General features: G+C 32.7%; 1 protein-coding gene across 1 annotated transcript; it reads left to right on the top strand.

The window, feature by feature from the left end:
* Positions 1-9,201: 9,201 nt before the first annotated feature.
* LOC140892726 (glucan endo-1,3-beta-glucosidase 8) lies at positions 9,202-11,010 on the top strand. Its single transcript, XM_073301700.1, has 2 exons — positions 9,202-9,568; positions 9,859-11,010. Exons 1-2 carry the CDS (start codon positions 9,261-9,263, stop codon positions 10,985-10,987), a joined length of 1,437 nt encoding a protein of 478 aa, XP_073157801.1. The 5' UTR covers positions 9,202-9,260; the 3' UTR covers positions 10,988-11,010.
* Positions 11,011-22,620: the final 11,610 nt, after the last annotated feature.

The raw sequence follows: 22,620 nt of genomic DNA, 5'->3' as shown, positions 1-22,620 counted from the left end.
TAAATATCATACAACGTTAGTGCTGCGTTTAAGGTAGTTAATTAAGGATCGTTTCGAAGGAAATATTGGAAACAAAAAGATTTCTGCAACAAATGATGACGACAAAATCGATAAAATTGCAAATTCGATTGTAAATAAGCACTAATCATCAAAACGGTTTGTATTTGGTGTTAAACATTTATGATATCATCTACTATATAGGAACACACTTCAGACTTAACGGAAACCAGACAACCCCGAAGAATGATAGTCAACCCATACAGGTGATTTTGAACGACACACACGAAGTGCCCAACTCATTTAATCAACTTGAAACAAAAACAAAATTGATACATCAAATAAACCAATCTGAAATTAATAACAAATTACCTTTTTAAAATGAAATGAATTCCATTTTACCTTGAAAACAATTTGAAATTATGGGCCTACGGATTCAGAACCGCTTGAGAAACTGAAACAAATAATTGAAAACAATTGAATCAATTTATAAGCATTTTATATGAACACAAGGAAATCAATGACGAGGAAAAAATATATTCGGAGTTGTAAATTAAACTAAAACCAAATATATCGATCATTGTCGGTGCATGTTACCTCATGAAGTGGTTTTCTACTTTCATAATTTTCTTCATTAATTAAGTGAAATTTATGCGCTGCCATTTTTGTTTGATTCGATTAGTCGTCTTACATGCTGTGATCATGCAAGTTAATTTGTATGCTGAAATTTTAATTTTAATTTGATTTTCTTTCATCAATTAAATTTCTTCTGTCTCTAGTACTCAATTGTTCATTGAATATATCGATCATTTAATTTAGAAAATGAACTTTTTTGTACTTACTAATATTTACTAGGTTCCGCCACTATAAGCATTGCTAATTTAATTTGGAAAATGAACTTTTTTTTGTCAATTAACTTGTTCATTTGGTTTTGATCTATTAACTTATGATCAAATTTTGGTATTGTTACAATAAAAAAAATTTTAAAAAGAAATGAAGACTAATGAAGTTTTAAGGATATATTTTTGAAAAAAAATGCATACAAATATGGTATAAGGAAGAAAATAATATAAAATGGTAATTGAGTCAAATCATATGTCAGAATACATTAAAATATAATAAACAATTGATTTCACGGAGCGTGCAATTACAACAAAGGTCGGAGGGGGTTGTGTGCAAAAATTTTAAAAATTCAAGGATATATTAGTCTATTAAATTTTTATAGGGGGTTTTGTGGCAATTAGGATTTTCAGAGGGGGTCCGGATGCTATTAGCCCTCGAAAATACATCAATAATAATTATATAATTTCAAGTGTAATGTGTAACCCAATGTGTAATCCTCCGTGTACATGTAATATCACCCAAATTTTTAGCTCGTTCCATTCATCCCTTAATTCAGTTTGTCAATGAGATGGATCGAGCTGCTTTATGTTTATATGTAAGTCTCTTGTGACGGTCTCACCGCGTATATAGGGACAGAGCCAAGGGATCGGTGGTTATACTCGTCTCCCTCAAGTATAAATGTTTAATTTATAATGTGCTATCCTCTAAATTTGCAGTAACAGTTCTTTATATAAATAATTTATTCACGCAAAAAATTATTTACGACGACCCCCTTAATTGAATTTTTGGTTTTGTCCCTGTGTTATATTCATTTTTAGACATATCAATCTGATTCATAATTGCAGTGAAAAACATTAATTTTGATATAAAAATAATATTTATTTCATGAGATAGGTCAGATCGATTCGGAGATTCGTGCCACAAAATTGACCCGTTAGGATTTTTTGTGTAAAAATAAAAGGAGAGAAAAAAAAGCTTAATTATTCTCCATTGTTTATTGTTAATCGTTTAATTAGTTAGGTTAGATTTTAATTATATATATATATATATATATAATTTTAATTATATATATATATATATATGTATGTATATGTATGTATGTACAGGGGCGGATCCAGGACTCTATATTCGGGGGGGCCGCGTTCGCATATAAAATGACAAAAATAATTATTATATGTTTTTATAATTTTCAATAACATGAATACAATTTTTTAAAAAATAAATATATATAATATCAAAAGTTAATATTAATTTTTTTTTCAAAAGAGAAAAGCCAAATATTTCGTAAAAGTTATTTTTGATTATATATCAAAATCTATTGTTGTACATATCAGAGTTTGTTGATTTTTATATTTTATAATTGTTTTTTTCATCTATAAATCTATAACAAAAGAAACATGCTAAGCGAGAACCACAGTCTCAATTCACAGATATGTTTCATTCTATATATTATCAAAATATTAACAATAAAAAGTAATATGTAATCTTTCGTTCAATTAATTAAGCTTTTATTGTATTTTTTTAATGTTGCAAGCACAACTGCACAAGTGGACACGACGTTGTTTTTTGTCCAAGTCGATGAGTAAGTTTTTCAATTAGAAAAAAACTATTTCAACTTACAAGTAATTTATAAGATTCAAAATCAAGACGGTAAGTATAAGGAAATAAAACACATCATATAACAAAATAAAAACATAACGAAATAGATTAAAGAAGTTACGAAACAAAATGGACAAAACATAACCAAATTTGATGCTAAAGAAAATTTGAAAAAATTTCCAAACTTTGGTTTAAAAAAAATGAGATTATCAGCTACTAAAAATCCCAAAATCTCAAACCTTAAAATCACTTCAAATTACTAAAAAAAACGAGCAAGATGTGTATTGAAGCTGAGTTAAATAAAAATTTAAGAAATTAAAAAATCAACTGTATTTTAATTTTTTAAATTAATGATGATAAATTTTAAATAATAAAAAATAAAAAATTGTAATATAGTTTAAAATAAAAAGTGCTAAGTTTTCACAAAAAAAATTGGTAATAATGTTTTTAATTAAAGGTGCTAAAGTAATAATATATAATAAAAATAAAAATTTGAAGGTAGCGTGGCGTTCAAGAATCGAACCTGAATCCCTCAACTCAACTAGTAATAAAATTTGGAAGGCCAACCACTAGACCAAATGCCAACAATTATAATATTATGGGGCCGAATTTTATATATACAAAATTATTAAAAATACATACTATATACTAGTAAAATTTTCAAAACTTTTCGGGGTGGCCATGGCCCCCTTTCGCCCTACAGTAAATCCTCCCCTGTGTATGTATATGTATGTATGTATGTATATGACACATTATGGGGCCAAATTTTATATATACAAAATTATTAAAAATACATACTATATACTAGTAAAATTTTCAAAACTTTTCGGGGGGGCCATGGCCCCCTTTCGCCCTACAGTAAATCCGCCCCTGTGTATGTATATGTATGTATGTATGTATGTATATGACGGAAATAGTAGCTGGTTTATGCTATAAAGTATAAAATTAAGGAAGCACGTCAGCAGGGACGGAGCCAAGATTTATGTTTAGTGTAGGCAACAATATACTATATATAATTAATAAAGCAAAAAAAAAAACACTGGTTAATCGATCGAGAATTTGAAATAATATTTCTTATGGTTCGAACACAATTTACACACAACCAATAACAACTGTTAGTTGATTTTAAAATGTCGGAAAAATGACGAAAAATAGCGTGTACAGAACCCGCAATAAAAAAAATAATATACTCTACATTCGAAAATTATGCATGAATTCAATCTCAATTGCAAAAAGAACACAAAAATTTTTAAAAATTGAATGATTAACTAACAATGAAAGAAAAAAAAAACTTAAATTTTGGTAAAATTTTGGATTTTATAGAGAATATAGAAGGTGAAATAGTAAGTAATATGAATTGAAATAATTGTTAATCAAAACTTGTGACGTTCCTGATTCGTGAGGAGAAAATATTATATATAGTTATTGATTGTATATCTATCTAGGTAATAAAAACAGGTAAAAATTTGTGCCTAAAATTTGAGTAAAAATTATGAAAGGAAAAAAAAATTGATATTTTTTGGATCTTGCATGCATAGATATCTGAGCATGTAATAATAATAAATACAAATTTTATAATTTTGATAAAAAAAATTTATATATATACATACATATATACATGCTTTATTTTTTGGGCCCAGTGTAGGCAAAAGCCCACACTGGCCAAGGCTGGCTCCGCCAGTGCACGTTAGGGATAATTGGATAAATAATTTGTGATTTTACATGAATCATGTTATTGATAAATTAGTTGATTATCATTTGGGTGTACAAACAATATCAAATTTATTTATTATTTTTTTCTAAAAAAATTAAAATCGAAGAAAAGTGCAAATCAGGACTGAGAGGTTTGAGACTGTAAATTAACCAATAACAAGACCAAAATAAAAACTATGCGAATTTTATAGGATCAAAAGATGTAATTTTCTCATAATAAATTTATAGTTAAAATTAAAAGAAAAATGCTATAATGGGCACTATTCTATACAAAAGTTTAAATTTAGCCATCAGTAATCCAAACCGAAGAATTAGCAAGAAAGCCATTGGGTACCAGTCCATCATATGCCTTGGATTTTGGACATAAGCCCACAAACAAACGACCAAATGGGCACCCTTTTCCAGTGTCCGACCTGAGTTTTGTGAGGCCTGAGACGAACATAAAAAATTTGTTTTCCTTAAAGCAACATTCATATATTTTTTTTATCGATAAATATGATAATATAAATAACATGGCTTCTACAAATAAAATTAAAAATAGATTCCTTTCAAAAAAAATTAAAAATAGATAAAAATATGTCATAAACAAATACTAATAAAGCCAAGATCATCCAAACAAAATATAAAATTAAGTTTTTGAACCGATAAATATTCACTTGAATATTGATCGTCTCTTTGTTTTAGAAGCGAAATATTGATTAATTTTGCATAATAAGTGTTATCAAACACTTTTTTTCTTCATCATTTATCTTTCTTATAACATAGTAAATTCAACTTGAAAACCCTTCTTTCGGTAAATACAACTTCTGATTGATAACAAAAATTATTCAGTCAAGTGTTGGAAAATATCCTGAAAAGAATCGATAAATAGAGATCGAGTGATAATGAGCTTGATTATCATAGAATAGTGGGAATTTGATTTTTAGCGGAAACTTGATAGATAGATATTTTGTATTGATTATCAATTTTTGCTGAATATTTACGAGAGATAAAAAGATAAACGGACAATGAGACTTCAAGACCTCAAGTCTTCATCACATACTACTATAAATTAATTATTATTCATGGGATGAGACTCAAATTTAGAACTACAGGTCCGGGCCTGCCCTTTTCACATATTAATAAGTGACACTTTAATGATGTAAAAACGTAAACTTATGTGTTACCAACACTAGAGGTGTGCAATGGTCGGTTCGGTTCGATTTTAACAAATTTCGGTTCGATGTTTCGGTTTACGGTTTTTCAAATTCCTAATCCTAAACCAAACCATTTTATTTAGGTTTGGTTCAGTCATTTTTATTACGGTTTCGGTTATTACGGTTTGAGGAACAATTTGACTTATAAATGATGTTGCATGTTAATTATTTAAAATAAATATAATAAAAAAACAGTGATCAAAACAAATTTTTGATTATCTTAAAACATCAAAATTAAGTAATAAAAATAGGCATAACTATGATTTTTGTGACCAATTTGTTAGTTATCTTACAGATATCAAAATAAAATAATAAAAAATATAACGATTGACGGTTACCAAGTTAGGGATTAACGATGAAAAGTAAAGAAGGGAGAAAACAAATCTGTAAACCTAATGAAAATAACATATATTAATTATTTTTATTATTTGTTATATTTTAAATGGTCGGTTCGATTTTTTAAAATTCAAAACCGTAAACCGGACCGGAAAACCGAAGTTATCAAAAATAAAAAACAGAACCGACCGAAAAACCATTTAAACCGAACCAAAAAATCCGAAATTTACGGTCTGATCGGTTTTTTCGGTTTGAACCGTTTAATGCACACCACTAACCAACACTAAGAGGAAACAATGACCATAGTACTACTGTTTCCCAGATACAACAGATGTTTTTTCAGTGCAAATCTGGTCATTGATTTGTAATCTGCGCAGGAGCGAGAAAGAGTCTCTTGACCAATTATTTTTACACTTTCATAAAGTATAACACAATATAAGTTCACTGGTGCCATGTTTATTTTCTTATGTGGGACACTGATTTATTCCATAGTACTTAACCATCCATTCGTGCCTTTTTTTTTTACGTTGCGTTTGGATTGAAGTATTTGAAATCCATGGATTTTGATTATAATTTTAGTGTTAACAATGAAACATAGAGAAATCTCAAATTCATAACTTAATTATTTACCCATTACTTAGATGAATTAAAAAAGATTCTAAATCACCACTTTATTGGAGAACTTAAAATTCATCATAACTACCATATATTACCATATAAACATAAAATAAGTGGATTTGATGTTTGTGGTGCTACTTCTCTAAACAACAAAAATATATTTGAAATTCATGGATTTGAAATACTTCTATCCAAGCAGAGCCTTAAAGAATTTTGCCTATTCCATGGTCCGGGGTACCAAGCATGGCAACGGCATACTTAAAGCCAGGTACTGAACATTCATAAACATCAAAATTCGTCTTGCAAGTCTTCCTAGGTAATTGTGATTTTGGTTATACTCGTCGATTTCACTCACAATCCGATAACTTTACTTTTGTTGAAACTATTTCTTTGAAGTGTGTTGACTTTGTTATATCCAATGTCACATTAGCAATAATCAACATCATGTCAGTAATATCTGATGTTCAGAGCAAAAAAAAAAATGCTTATAAATTGTATCGTATTAAAACTAAAATTTGACTGGTGAGAGAATCGGAATCTCAATCACTGAACCTATGCAACCAATTTCGCTATTCATTATGAATCCGAATATATGATGGTTGAATCTAGAGTTGAGTTGCTTTTGCTAAAAGTTAGAAATTTGAAGATAAGAATCCTTAAGTGGAATTGCAACATAGCTTGGAGGAAACTTGTGTCTGACGATTATAAAAAAAGGCGAAAAAAGGCGCAAACTTTGATTCGAAAAGCAAAATTAAAGGCACAAAGGAAGGTTACGCCCGAATGTAACACGTAGATTTTGGCTGGAAAGTGTGCATTTTGAATGCAAGCATTATCTTCGACTGAATTCTTCAAAGTATGTTTTGTAGAGAATTATTTATTTGATCGTTTAAAGTTTCAAACAAAGCGATTATTATTTTAATTAAAGTGATTTTTGCGTCGGTCAATTATTCATTAAAGGGTGTTAATTAAGTATTTAATCTAGTTCCGTAAAATTATTTTTAAATCGAAAATGTGGGAAATTTGTGGGCCTATCCTTGTGATCTAATCTTTATCCTTGATTTATATGACCAGTCTTTTCTTATGATCCAGAGGATGAGACAAATTTGCCAAAGGAGAATCGTATTGAAAAATATTAAATATCACAATTGGGTTTCCATACTTGTGCCTAGGGGTAAGTAAAACTGAAAATAATAATAATATTATTATTATACTCGAACTAATAATAAAAACCAATTCTATCGGTTTTTCAAAATTGCAAACCAAATCAAGCCATTAATAAATAAAAACCGATCCAAACTGGAACATGATTAATTCAAGTTTGGTTCGGTTCAAACCGATACCGATGAAGATCATTATTTGAACGTGTTAAAACTTAAATGACATATTTTTGGGCCAAGAAAATGAGTCAGTTTAATCAGTTTTTCATAATAATAATGATATGATATAAACAAAAAACTAATTTTTTTTTCTTTCTATTTGGTAATTTGAAAACCAGTCCAAACCGTGATCGGTCGACTGTAAACCAATTCAAACCATGGTTTTCTGCATCCGTACGGTTTGATTCGGTTGCTTCTTACAAATAGTTTTGCTTTTCACTTTGACAAATCCTATAATTTTGGTAATTCGGTGGTGTACAGACAACTGAGCCAACATTTTTACCCATTACCTACACAAATGTTGTGTAAAAATACCTTTAAATGGTCCCCTAGTTGTGCTGTTCACTTTGACACATGCATCATATAATTTTGGGCAACTCCGTGGCATATAAATTGAGACAACATTTTATCCACTGTAAAACACCTTTTATGTCCATGAGGTGATTCTAAATATAATTAACACTTGCAAGAATATATATGTAAACCAATTTTGTAAAATAATAATATAATTAACTCATTGAGTAAAGCATTCTCTTTTCTTTAATTTCATCCACTAAGGAGAAAAGAAATGTTGGGTTATTTAAAGTCGCATCCAAATTATTTTAAATAGTAATAATTCACAAAAATTCCGAGAATGCCCTTACATAAGATAAACTTGTATATAACCACATGCACGTACACTCTGCATAAATTAAACCCGAATGTTATAGGGTAATAATTAAGCTTCATACATATATATATACTAGAACCCCAATACTTTTTATTATCTATTTTTTAATTGAAAATATAAAAAAATTATAATAATAAATAGTTAGATTAAAAATGGTATTTTCGTAAATAAATATTCATGAAACGAAAAAAAAATAATGAAAATGGCATATTCATAATTATATAACTATATAAGGGCAAAAATAAAGATGATGTTCATACCAAGAGACCGTTTGCTCTTGCTTAATATATAGTATATATAACTATATAAAGACAAAAATGAAGATGATGTTCATACCAAAAGACCGTTTGCTCTTGCTTAATATATAATATAGATACTAACTATACTCGAAATTTATGCCAAAAAAAGTGAAATAAAACATCCCTATTTCTCAGAGTGGTTTAACCCAAAGATGGGTTTGGATAAAGTATAAACATATAAGTGGAATGTTTTTTAACAGACTCAAAAGCAGTACTCCATTATTAATCTACTAAAAAGTCTGGAGACTAGACTTCCTCCACTTTAGTGTGAGTCTAAGGACATAACTGAATAACAGAATAAAGAACCAATCTGTTATGTTTTCCCTTTACAATTCTCTCCCAATTCTTTATTAACCCTAAAGGTCAATCTTCCTCATTTAAACAAAGAAATTTCCAAGTCAAGAAACCAAGAATTTGTGAAACGGATATCCGATCCGACAAAGAAAAAAAAAAGTTTACAAGTATATTCAAGAACCTTGGAGCTGATCATATATATATATATATATATACAAAGAATTCATATCAAAGATATATATATATATATATACATGTGATGGAGGGAGAACACCTGCAGATCTACGAGTACACGAACCGGTCGAAGTTGTTGTATGTCATGATCATGATCATGGGCATGGCTAGATTGGCAAGTTGTAATATGGGTGTGAATTGGGGTACAATGGCGACTCACCAGTTGCCTGCACGAAGCGTGGTCGAAATGCTCAAAGAGAACGGGTTCGATAAGGTGAAGCTATTCGAGGCGGATGACACCATACTGCAAGCATTGCGTGGGACTGATATTCAAGTCATGCTGGCTGTGCCAAATTACATGCTCAAAGAGATGAGCCTGCACTATGGGGCTGCGGCGTCTTGGGTCGAAGCTAATGTCACCGCTTACGCGTATCCTGGAGGAGTCAATATCAGGTTCTGTTGTTTGATTCTCTCCCATTGCATTTTTTTGTTTGTTTGTTTGTTTTACATCCACGCAAATCAAATCGAAAGAGTTAGCAGTTTGATTTAAGGGGGGCGTAAATTATAAAGATTAAAGAAACTTAATTTCGTTTTCAAAGTGATATTCTTGCCAAATTCTCCCTTTTCTTTAGCCTTTTCCTCTTTTCTTAGGAAAGCTACATGTTTTCAGCATGTTTTTCGCAATTCTTTTTCCACATTTCTTTTCTTGTTTTCTTGGAATTTTTATGGCAAAGATCTTGCAGATATGTAGCTGTGGGAAATGAGCCTTTTCTAAAAACTTATAACGACACTTTCCTCCCACACACATTCCCGGCATTGAAAAATATACAAGAGGCTATTAACAGGGCGGGGATGGGCTTACAAATCAAAGCAACTGTCCCATTCAATGCTGATGTATACTACTCGCCCGAGTCGAACCAAGTCCCTTCTGCTGGTGACTTCAGGCCGGAAATACGCGATCTCACGGTACAAATCATCCAGTATCTGTACTCCAACGATGCACCATTTGTGGTGAACATCTATCCATTTCTAAGTCTCTACGGGAACCCCTACTTCCCTCTAGAGTTCGCCTTTTTCGACGGCTCTAGTAAGCCGATCAGAGATGGAGATTATGTCTACACGAACGTGTTTGATGCAAACTTCGATACTTTAGTTTGGGCCATGACTAAAGCAGGGTACCCTGACATTAAAATCGTGATAGGAGAAGTAGGATGGCCAACGGATGGCGACAAGCACGCGAATGTCCAAAACGCGAAAAGATTCAATCAAGGGTTGATTCAGCATGCTTTAAGTGAAGAGGGAACGCCGGCCAGGAAAGGGAAGTTGAACGTCTACTTGTTTAGCCTCATCGACGAGAACACGAAAAGCATAGAGCCCGGAAGCTTCGAGAGGCATTGGGGGATATTTGAATTCGACGGGAAGCCGAAATATGAGTTGGATTTGTCGGGTTATCAAGGAAACAAAGGTCTAGCCGCGGTACAAGACGTGAGATATATGTTAAGAAGGTGGTGTGTCTTAAATCCTCATGTCGAGGATACGCAGGATCAAGAATTGGCTCAGAACATTGATTATGCTTGTAGTTCATCAGATTGCACGGCTTTAGGCTACGGTTCGTCGTGTAACCAATTGAGTGTACAGGGGAATGCTTCTTATGCATTTAACATGTATTATCAGTTCAAGAATCAGAACGAATGGGACTGCGATTTTTCGGGTTTGGCTATGACTACGGACATTGATCCTTCGGACGATAAGTGCCAGTTTCCGGTTATGATTGCTGATGGGAATTCAGTGTTTGTGGTGCATAAGAACTTGGTGAATATCTTGCTTGGGATTGTTGAAGGATTCATAGTGTTTTTGCTTCTTGTGTCTTAATTAGGCAGTGCTTTTGATTTACAACATAGGGTGGAAACAAATTTCTAACATGTGTATATATTGAAATATTTCAAGATCAAAGATTGTCGGATTTATCCTTCTTTTTGATAAACTATGAATGTGATTAAAAGAGGTCAATTGAATCGAGTCAAAAAAAAAAAAAAAAAGAGAGAAAGAGGTCGATTGAATCACTTTATTAGGAAATTTTGACTATTGTACAATTGTCATTCGATCTACTGGTCAGTCTCTTTATTAGGAAGTTGAAGTGGTGATCATTACGTATTTCGTTATATTGTTTGGGACCAAAACTATTTTGCTTACTCTAATATATATCCAAATATATCCAATTATGGAGATATATAAACGAATGGAAGTTGGCGAGTTGTACGAGCTGGATCAATATATATTCGATTTGTATTCAAAAATTAAATACCAAACTCAAGCCAAATCGAAATTTTTTTTAAACCGAACTCGAGCAAAAATTATTTTATCCAATAATTAGTGAGTCACTCGCGAGTTTTAATATTTTATTAATATAATATAATATTATTAAATAGTTATATATATGCATTTCGAGCTTTTCGGACATTTCGAGCTTTTGAGCCTTCATTATTGAAGCGTAATATTCAAACAATAGTTCAAATAGCTCGCGAATAGGTTGGAATTTTTTGAGTCAAACTCGAACTTCATTTCGAGCCAAAAATCTAAAATTTTTATGAACTTCAAAGCATACTTGAACTCGAATATACTTAATTCGAATCGAATTCGAGCTTTAAATTTCTATTTGATGATGAATATTAGACGTGCTTAATCACCAATATTTAATTGATATTAAATTTTAATGGAAAAGGACGTGAAAAAAAAGGATTATAGGAACTAAAAATAATAGGGAAAATAATTTTTTTTGTTTTAGATTTTGCAATTTTTCCACTTTGCAAATTGGTTCATTAACAGTGAATTTTACATTTTTAATCTTGTAACATGGTTTTTTTTTTTTTTTTTTTTCATTTTTATTTATGTTACCATGAATTTTCATTTTTAATCACTTAACTTATATGTTTTTTTTTCTATTTTTGGTCATTTTTTTTTATTGAAGTTTATCGTGTATGTCGGTCAAAAAATGAATAGAAATAAAAAAAAACAAGTTAAATGGAAAAAGTTTGAATGACATATATAAGTTACATGACTAACAATGAAAATTCATTGTAATAAGATAAACAAATTTAAAAAAAATATGCGAGTGACAAGACTAATAATGAAAATTCATCGTTGACCGGGCTAAAACTAGAAAAAATGGCCGCCCAGTGGTTGTTCAGTTGACGAAGTAACTTTTCGGATGAACATATCACACAGGGCTTTTCCATAGGCTAGCGTGTTAGCTCGGGAGATTACCCGTTATACACACCAAATAGTAACGACAACTGATTTTGACATAATTAAAAAAATTGCAAATTATAAGACCAAAATTTTCCAAAATAAAATCACTTCAATTTAAGTAGTCATTTAAGGTAATTGATTAATTTTAACATACAATTATAGGTACTATCCTAATAATATATTCAATAGTAAGAATTTATCAATATTTATGAAATTCATCAAAAAAAATAAGAATAGAACCCATATAGATCAGTTTACTTGAAGCCATTTTGTAATCTTTTAGTACAACGTACGCATTGGCAGTGATTAACATGCGAAAGTGCGATGTACACTCACTTGCGCGTGGAAATGAATAAAAGATAAGATGTATATAAATCTTGTTATTAATCGTCCATTTAATCTTCATAAAAATTGTGAATCTCGGGAGAGAGATTCGGCCTTCTCTTGTTACAATCATTTTTCCATTATTCTAGCAAGATAAGTTTTAATATATTTTGTAAGAGAATAGGGGTTGCACATAAACAGTTTTAGGTGTTGTCACAAGGTGCTGACAACATGCACCTTCAATAACACCTTGAGTGATATGCAACAGAAAATAATTAAAACGTGAATAAAATAAAAAAGCAACCAAATAAATAGACTCAGATTTATTTAAGCAAGAGTATAGAATACTTTTGCAACGCCTCAAAGCAAAACTTTCACTAGATAAAAATTCAAAGAGTTTTACAAACGCTAAAACTAGTGAATTATTGTCAAACTCAATTTTCTCAAAACAAGTGAAAAAATAAATAATGAAAACAACTACTAAAAATTCTATGCAAGATAGAATAAAAAAAACGGAGTAAGGAGTTGAAGTCTTGATGCCAAAACACGAGCCATGAGAGCAACACAAATCTCCGATCTTCAATACTCTCAAATCTTCAAGGCAATCAAGTAAAACACGACCCAAAATAAGCTTCATAAAATCTTCAGAATTTTTCTCTAATATGTACGCACACGAAGCTCTTGGAAAATCTCTATCGGTCATTCTATCTTCGTCTATTTCCTTGTGCACGCTTATCTCAATATATAGACAAAAATCCTTCTCATCTTAGTTTCCTTGCATACGTAGGATTCTTTTAGATTTGATCGAACAAATTCTACAAAGATTGAGAAATAAACAATTAGATATGATTATAATAAACTCAATAATATCTCAATCTACTTTGATAAAGAAATAAATAACTTATCTAAAAATTACTTCATATCCAAGAAAGTCAAAAGATATTAAATAAAATCTTTTTAGACTTGAGAATTTTTAGGAATAAAATATTCCTTTCAATATCCTCTTTTTGTCTTTCTGGACAAAACACGTTTTTACTTCAATACACAATTCAATTCAACTTTCCATTGATCAAAACTCCCCTTGAATACTAAAACAGATTCTTCCTCTAAGTATAAGCAGAGATGTTGTCACTAGATCTAACTACAACATTCCAGACCAAAAAGCATATGTAAAAGGAGAAACAAACATCATATCAGTGCTTAAACACGAAAGACAGTTTTGATTAGGAGCAGAGCAAACAAAAACTTCAACAACAATAAAACAGGAAAAACAAAAAATCAAAAATCAAACTAAAACAAAAAATTCAATCTAGAATTGATTGCTCTCAGATGAGTCATCATCATCAATAACAGATTCTTCGTCAGCTTCACCACTTTCTTCTCTCCCTTTTTGTCCAGAAGAGGAGCTCCACCAAGTATAGACTCGTAATGAGCTTTCAACTCTTCATAATAGGCAAGATCAGCCTTAGCTTGTATAATATTTTGCTCAGCATGCAACATTTGAGTTTGAATAAATGCAGTATCCACGTTCTGAGCAGCAGAGGAAGGTACAAAAATTGCAGTTGCAAAGGAGGTGTTGGCAACACCTGCCACAAAATCTTCGGCAGCACCTGTTTCTGAACAAGGAAGATCTAAATTCCTATTCCCTTTCAGTAATGCAGGTGCAATCTTCAACACTTCACGAGGCTCAGTAAGTAGCTCATCAATATCCTTCTCAATGTCCTGAGATATCAGCATCGAATAAATTAAGGAAGGATATGGTAACTTCAGTGTTGGTTGAGCACAGTCTGCAAAGGCCATGACTATGCCAAACACCAGTCGGCCATAGTTGAATGCAACGCCAGTTCCAATAGCATACAAGATAGGAGCTTGATGCTTGGTAACCACGGTAGAATTCCCAGAAGGATTCCAAGTATTCACAACCATTTTGTGTAAAATAGAGTATATGGAGGTGAGCTTGGCAACAGCTAGCTTATGCGGATGAGCTGGGAAGCTTGTGACAAGTCCACCTTTAATGACAGAGGTCATTGAATCCAGAGTAGGTATAACATCATCATCGCTAGCTGGTGTATGAAGAAACCCATTAATCACAACAGGACTAAAAGAGAAGAGTTGTCCTCGCACATGCACTCTCCCATACTTCATGTATATTGGATCCTTCACGGCTTCTATAAGGTTGCAATAAAACTCCCACACGAGTTCCCTGCAGTACGGACCGGAAGTAGTGACGGTGGAAAACATGTTCCCTACCTCAAAAAATCAAACCATATTCTGAGCTCCATAGCTCTCCAAATCAAAATTGTGCTCGTCCAGGAAATCTCGATCAGTATACTTTTTCCAGCAATCTGCAATATCCTTTGAATAAAAAGAGGAGGAGTAAGACTCATTTACCCGATATTCTTTACCTATGGTGTTGTCCAAGGTATCGGCAACACCTTCCTCAACACTCTCAACTTCTTCCTAAGAGTCATCTGAATCTGACTCTTCTACCAAATCTTTCTCAACATCTGAGTTTTCACTTGACTCAGTGCTGAAACTATCAGAGGAGTGTTGATAGTTGTCAGCAAATTCCTGTAGCATCTCCTCGTCTGGTTCATCATTAGAGTTGTGAAACTGGATAGTGGATTTCTGAGCCTTTGATTTCTTCATTCTAACCATGAACTTAGCAATAGATTATTCCTCATCATCAGAAAAAGCAAGAGGAGCAGCTATAGACGTCTCCTCTATAACAGGAACAGATGCAGATGCATCTTTCTTTGTAGCAACAACAGAGGGAATCTCTGTCTCTGTTGAATCATCACTAGCATCAGACGAATCACCTGCTGATTTGCTTTCAACAAAAAACGGAACTTGGCTAGCGTCTTCAGAAGGTTTCATCACAGAAGCTTTTTCCCTTTTGCAATGTACGAGCTTATAGTCCTCATCGGAGCTTGAATCTCCAGAAGAAAATTCAGTGTCCACCAAAGAAGGTCTTGATGATTGAACCTTCCCACAGAATCTCTTCGAGGCAGTGTAGTCTGGATTATATCCGGATTGGCGCTTGGATCGGCAAGGCAAAGGTTTCGAAGGGTAAACCTTGTTTAATACAGCCACGTCTGGCAGATTTTCCACATCTAGAGCGTTTTCAGGCTCTCCAGGTGCGATAACATCCAGAGGCACGGGTTCTTCAACAACTAATACTAGGGCTTGCTCATTCACGGGGTGTGGTGACGAAGGTGTTGTCACACTTTGAGTAGCATCCCCAGAAAATCCAATCACGGATCTACTATCTTGTGGATCAAATCTCTTTCCTGCCATTTTAGAATATAACATTGAGTGATCGAGAAGAAATTTAGGGCAGACGATGGATCAAACATGGCAAAAAGAATATGAGAAATTCGAAGGCTCAAGAAGGAAATAATATATTTCTAAAAACATATAAATCCCAAATTATATACCACACAACATTTCCTATTCTCACTCGGATTTACAGCCCCTAACGGTAAAAAAATCCCCAACGGTAACAAATCCTATCGGCACTCTAATCCGATTTAATTAGGAAACAAATATTTTCGAACTTTTGACATTAATGCAGACCCAAATATTTCTAAAATAAACTCCTCATCATAATATAACTCCACTGAAACAAAATCCAATCACATTAAAATTCAAAAATTCAATGAATAGGGCAAAAATCAAATTTCGTTCGATCAGAATTTCTAACTTTTTGGCCAAAAAAATATTCACAAATAACAATATGCATGTCCTAAATATGTGTAAAACAGATTGTGACATAAAAATAATATGCGATCACATGCAAAATATGTTGACAAGTGGGGTTTTTTTAATAAGAATTTTTAAATGTGAGCATACCAAGAGATTACTAAGGTGCTCTTACTTTATATATAATAGTGACGCAGCACACGCATTGCATGTGCAACATAATATATATATATATATATATATACAAGTTTTGTATAAATTTACACAGAGAAAATATATCAGAGAATGACAAATAAGAAAGAAATTTTGGTGTGTTCATGCCACACCAAAAAACAGTTTTTCTAATAATTCTCTCAACCTTTATATAATAGTATAGATATATAATTAATGGATATATCACATTATCGATTGTGATGATACATAAGAAATTGTTATGAAATTTAGAAAGCACAGTGCTGGATTTAGTAGAAAATATATAATAACTAAATTATTATGATTTGCCTATATAAACAAATTAGAATATCTTATCTTAATTTAATTTGAATGATTAGAAATGTGCATTGAATATTAATTCCAAATTGCAGATATCGTTCAACCAACGCTATAACTTGAGTGATGAGAAGTTGAACGTACCAATATATATATATATATATATATATATATATAATATTGAATTATATGGATTCTTCAAATTAATTAAGGTGAAAAACATGAATTTAGTAGCAGTAGTGTTCCTAATGATAATTTTGAAGGTTTTGGTTGTGAATGCAATAGAATGTTGGGCATATGATAAGTATAAAATTAAATAGTGTATGTGGGAAACTGGCTCCCCGCCAAAACGACGTCGTTGAGCGTGCATTGTTACTCTAAAGATGACAACCTCGGGTATCAAAGTCTGAAGAAGGGTCAAGAATGTAATATGTTATTGAAACCATTCACGTCTTGAAAACGATGACACGACACCAAATTATAAAAATTATCGCAAGATGTGGGAATCAAATACATACGTGACATGGAAAAAATGATTAAATCTAATGTTCATCGGTACGTAAAATGATACCAAATACTATTGACTTGACATCGAATATACACAGAATAATACAGTAAGATAACTTATTTTATTTTTGCATATATATATAATGATTTATTTTATATGGTTGTGCATACACCCACGTACCAGTTATCATAATGTATAGGCTCTTTTTTCATTTCCTAGATTATGTTTTCTTCGCACAAGAATTAATTCTTTAGCCACTGTTGGAATTTAATTCTTATAAGCAATAAATTGTGTGTAGCTTTCAACGTAAAATAATACACACAGTTGTTGGATCTTTGACTCGATCTACAAGCAAGTACCTAAATCAAATCACACGAACAATATTTAGTTTCTTTTGCGGTCATCGAAATATATATTACTAAAATATTTCGAGCATGTGCACACTTTAAACCCTTAGAGATTTCTGGCGATGCTTCAATAATTACCAGAGAGAATATTTAGTTATGTATTGTGTGTTGCGAATTCTTTCAACTTCGTGTTGCGAACCAACTAAAGGCTACCTATATTTATAGGACACCTAGCATGGTCTGGCTAGAATTCTATACCACCTCAAACTGTGGATGCACTTTGATAAATGAAATATTCTATATCAAATAATATATTATGAGATAATAATATTGATAAATCTAATCTTTTGAATATGTTATATTTTAAATATCAAATACATAAAATATCACAATAATATCCAATAACTCCCACTCATACACATTTTGAGTAAATGAAGATCACTCGCTGCAACACATTCTCTCGTATTATGGCACATTTTTTCATACAGGTAGTAAAACGTGCGACCAAACAAGAACAAACATTGAGGAGAATTATATTAAGTCATCGCCAAACTAACATAACTAATCAAACTCCAAATCTCGGTTCATATACCCCAAACCATGTGGTCGCATCAAACCAAGCATCTCTGAAGCCTCATAATATAGAGCATGTTTGACTCTCTCAATTGTGTAGCTATGATCATGACTATGTCAAGTAAAAATCTTAACTCAGTCGGCCGGCCTATGAGCCATAGTACAAAAGGATGTGTTACCATCTTAGTTTTTCCTTGTCCCACAATGCCAATTAGCTTGGGCTTGAACGCTTTCCTAGACATGCTTCGACAGACCGAATCAACCATGACCATTAGTGTGAGACCCCGATTCTAATCATCTAATCAAGAGTTAGTCCTATCGATAATCAATCAAAGGCCAAAAGATAAGACATTAAATAAATAAATAAAAAATTATTTTTTTCTGATGAACAGTGCTGCGCTCGATCCTATAAAAGTCCAGGATCGAGCGCACCATATTTTGAAACTCTCTGCCGAGAAAATAATATGAGCCGCGCTCGATCCTACAAAAAGCCAGGATCGAGCGCACCAAATTCTGAGTCTACTGCCTCAATATTTTCAGGGGCTGCGCTCGATCCCAGCATTTCATAGGATCGAGCGCACCCTGGGCAACAGAATTTTTTTCCAGAAAATTGAACATGCTTCCAATCTCAAAATCAACAATTCAACTCAATCTAATATCAATCTAACATGCTCAATTCTGAATTCAACAACATGCAATCAACATACAAACTTCAATATTCATCATTCATAATCGATTCTAATATTCAATACTTCAAAATCAAATACAACACATTCGAATTCTAACATGATTTCAAAACATAAACTAGATTGACATGCATTTCCAATTCTAATTCGAAGTCTCACTTCTAATCTTTGATCTCAATCTATCCTTGTCGTCTCTGACTCGGTCCTGCCCCACCTGTTGCCATGCACACATACAAAAACAAGACAACAGCCGGATAATCCGATGAGAATACAATTCCCAGTAAAAGAGACAACATGCTATATCAAATAAACATATCAAACATGATATGCATCAATTCACCTCGTATATCAACTTTAGATATAATTCAAGTAATTCATTCAAGTACTGAATTAAAATGATATGCATGTCTGTAAAACTTCTGGATTATCAGACTCAGATAATCAAATGAAATTCTTCTTTCTTTCTTTCTTCGGTTTGGGATCCCGAGGTTAAAATATCCATCAATCATACCGACTACCCTCTCGAGGTGGAGGAGGCATATTTTAATCCTCTAGACTCCGGAGCATTATAGAGAGTTATTTCCGCACATGTAGTAATTCGCCTACAAGGCCACTCAACTATAATCACCAGATCGTCTAATTCAAAAAGAATAATCAATGGGCTCAATATGAATGCATATGTCATCTCATGCATTCAAATATCATTTCAATCATCAATTCAATTGAGCATTCTATCATGATTTCATTCATCAATTCAAATAATCATTCAATCATGATTTCAAATAAACATTCAATCATGATTTCAAATAAACATTCAATCATGCAAGCATGTGATTTATTCGGAATACTCGAATCAAGTCCTATTCGAGTTAATCGTTCCATTCAAATCTAAGTCGTCTTTTACCTTATTCACTTCGAAGGTACTTCAATCTGAAATCAAATAGCAAGGATAATAGTCAATATCTAATCAAACTCATTCAAAACTCAATCAACTTCTTCAATCGATAAAAAGAAAATCGATATTGTACCGACTTCAATATTCCATACTGACAAAAACTGTTATCTCACAACTCTGCTGACTTCAATTCAATCTATCAGAAGAAGTCATAAGGATCAATATCGACATCAAAAGCTCAATCAAACTCGATACGATCAAAACATCGCAACGATATCCAAAACTCAAACTGACGGCATAACGGATATAAGCTGATCGAACCGGAAACGCAGACAACAATTCAACAATCCAATAAACTCATTTCAATCAATACATATCATTTCCAATCCAATCCCAACACATCTTAAAACTCCAATTTTCAAAAATAACTAGAAAATTCATATCAATTCCGATCGTCGTTAGATCTTCGATCTTCGAACCGTCTTAGATATACTATCACAGCTATCTCATAATCATCCTCTCCAAATATAAATCAATTCTAACAACGTACAAAAATTTAAAATTCTCAGAATTAAGATATACCTACTTCCAAACGGAGCACTCGTCGCTGTGATCGTAGATATCCAGTTAGAAATCAATTCTATCGGACGGATCGATCAAAAATGGAAATCCCAAAGCTTGGAAAATGAAAGGGGCGATTTCCATGGTGGGAGGCGAGATGGAGGAAGGGGATGAAGTGAAGAATGAGTCAAATACATGCTTAAATATCTAATAAATCCATTTATTGAATTTTAGTCCCTGAAAATTCCAAAAATTGCATTCTAGTCCCTGATCATAATCGAATCGGCCCTCGACTTCTAAAATCTCTGATTATCTCAAATAAAGTCCATTAAGATAATTTTGGGGCGTTACAATTCTCCCCTTCTAAGAATCGATTTCATCCTCGAAATCAAACATGATTCTATCACAAGGTCGAGGCTTGAATCAAGGACTGCAATAAGAATTTACATCTCGGAACTAATTCCAGAATCTGCTTCCAATATAACTCTGAATCGTTCGTCTCAATCAGTTCGGCATCTCAACAAAAAGAGAATGTCAGAAGCTCTAGTCGATTAATTCATCAACACTCCGTCCGTCTATCAAAAGTCAACTCATCCTCGTCACAAAATCCTTCTAATTTCGGTCATAATTTGAATCTTCTTTCGTTCTAACTCCTGTGACACAAAAAGTTCATATAAAAAGGAAGTAGATCTTCATCTCTCCTCGTACAACTTCTTGAGAGGTGCTTTCATAAATCATCTGATCGCTGCCATTGTACGAATTCTCCACAAGAAACAAGAATTCTGCCAACTAGTGCTAAGTCGAGCACTACCACTCATGGCAATTCCTCTAAAGTTTGACTCATCTTATCTGGCTATACGTCGTTCTGAGGGTATCGAATCAAAAATAGTTGAAGTCAACAACAAAATTCTCTTCGAAGTCTATGCCGAAAGAACAATTACATCAAGGATCTCTGCCTAGACTGACAGACTTAGGCAATTCATGACATCGGCCATCCTCTGACAAGATATCAATTCTTTCTTCTTCATCCAAATCATTCTGTACAGAAAACTGTAACGGATTCCATCAATCAATCAATCAAAATCAGACTGCCGATAAAATAAGGATAAATTCTTCGGTTCGAAACATCAGTTGCTGCATTCACTCCTTCAGTTAAAAAGATTCAAATCAGAAATCTCAATAAGAAGAGAACCAAGTACTGCAAGATCGTCAGTACTGAAACTCAGAATACAAAAGAGCGGATAATCAAAAATTCCATCATCATATAATACGATCGAAGAAATTTATTCGGTCCAATCAGAATTTCAAACATTGAGATTAGTATACAACTGATCGGCGTACAATTCTGAAAAGATTGTCGAAAGCTCTGTACGATCAGTACAATTCTCATAACCAGAAAACAAGAAATTCATCAATAAGAATTCTTAATTTCAACTAATACTTCTGAGAGATTCGGTCAACAGAAAATTCTTCAACAATACAGGATTATTCTTCAAATCAAACGACCTGTTCAAAGTTCAAAATGGCCTTACCTCATTTCGCAAATGATTCTGAGAAAGCTCACTTCATGAACCCCCTGTAGATAAAAATCGGATCCCCATTCAGTGTCAAACTCATTCTGACAATCGGGACCAATCTAGAAGTTCATTCCGAACAACTTCAGTCGTTCAATAACCACTGGCACATCAACCAGTTCAGGTTACAATCCAATACATCAACTGTTTTGCTTCGAGAGTTCGTTCATACTATTCTGTAACAACAGTCATTCAACAGAAAAACAAGAATTCTTAGAATCGAGAATTCTTAACGGAGGATTCTGTCCCTCGTTCAACGAGACTCAATTAACATCTCATCTCGGACTCAACAAGGAAGCCTTGCTACGAAAATCATCGAATTATGATCCCAATTCCACTCTGAGTCAGAATAGACTGTACAATAGAAAATCGGATCGTTCTCTCTCTGACTGCTGCCAGTTCAAAACATCAGAAGCCATACTTCGAACCTCATGCTTCCTCGTCCTTTATTCGATCTGATTTCTCAATTCATCAAACATCTTCCGATCATCTGGAAGAAAACTGAATGGACTTCAAAGTGCCAATCTCCTGATACTCTGTCTCAAACCGAAACGTCTGGCACAACAAAAGTTATTCGCTAATAAGGCAACAATAAAA

This window comes from Henckelia pumila, chromosome 3, assembly GCF_033568475.1.
Source record: "Henckelia pumila isolate YLH828 chromosome 3, ASM3356847v2, whole genome shotgun sequence".
In the NCBI taxonomy this organism is placed as follows: Eukaryota; Viridiplantae; Streptophyta; class Magnoliopsida; order Lamiales; family Gesneriaceae; genus Henckelia; species Henckelia pumila.
Note: the sequence above shows the minus strand (reverse complement) of the source record. Positions and strands in the feature narration are given on the sequence as shown.

Bases quoted from the DNA above. Each gene is read 5' to 3' on its own strand.
- LOC140892726 (XM_073301700.1), top strand. From the start codon at position 9,261: ATGATCATGATCATGGGCATGGCTAGATTGGCAAGTTGTAATATGGGT. The intron at 9,569-9,858 runs GTTCTGTTGTTT...AAGATCTTGCAG, and splicing joins CCTGGAGGAGTCAATATCAG to ATATGTAGCTGTGGGAAATG.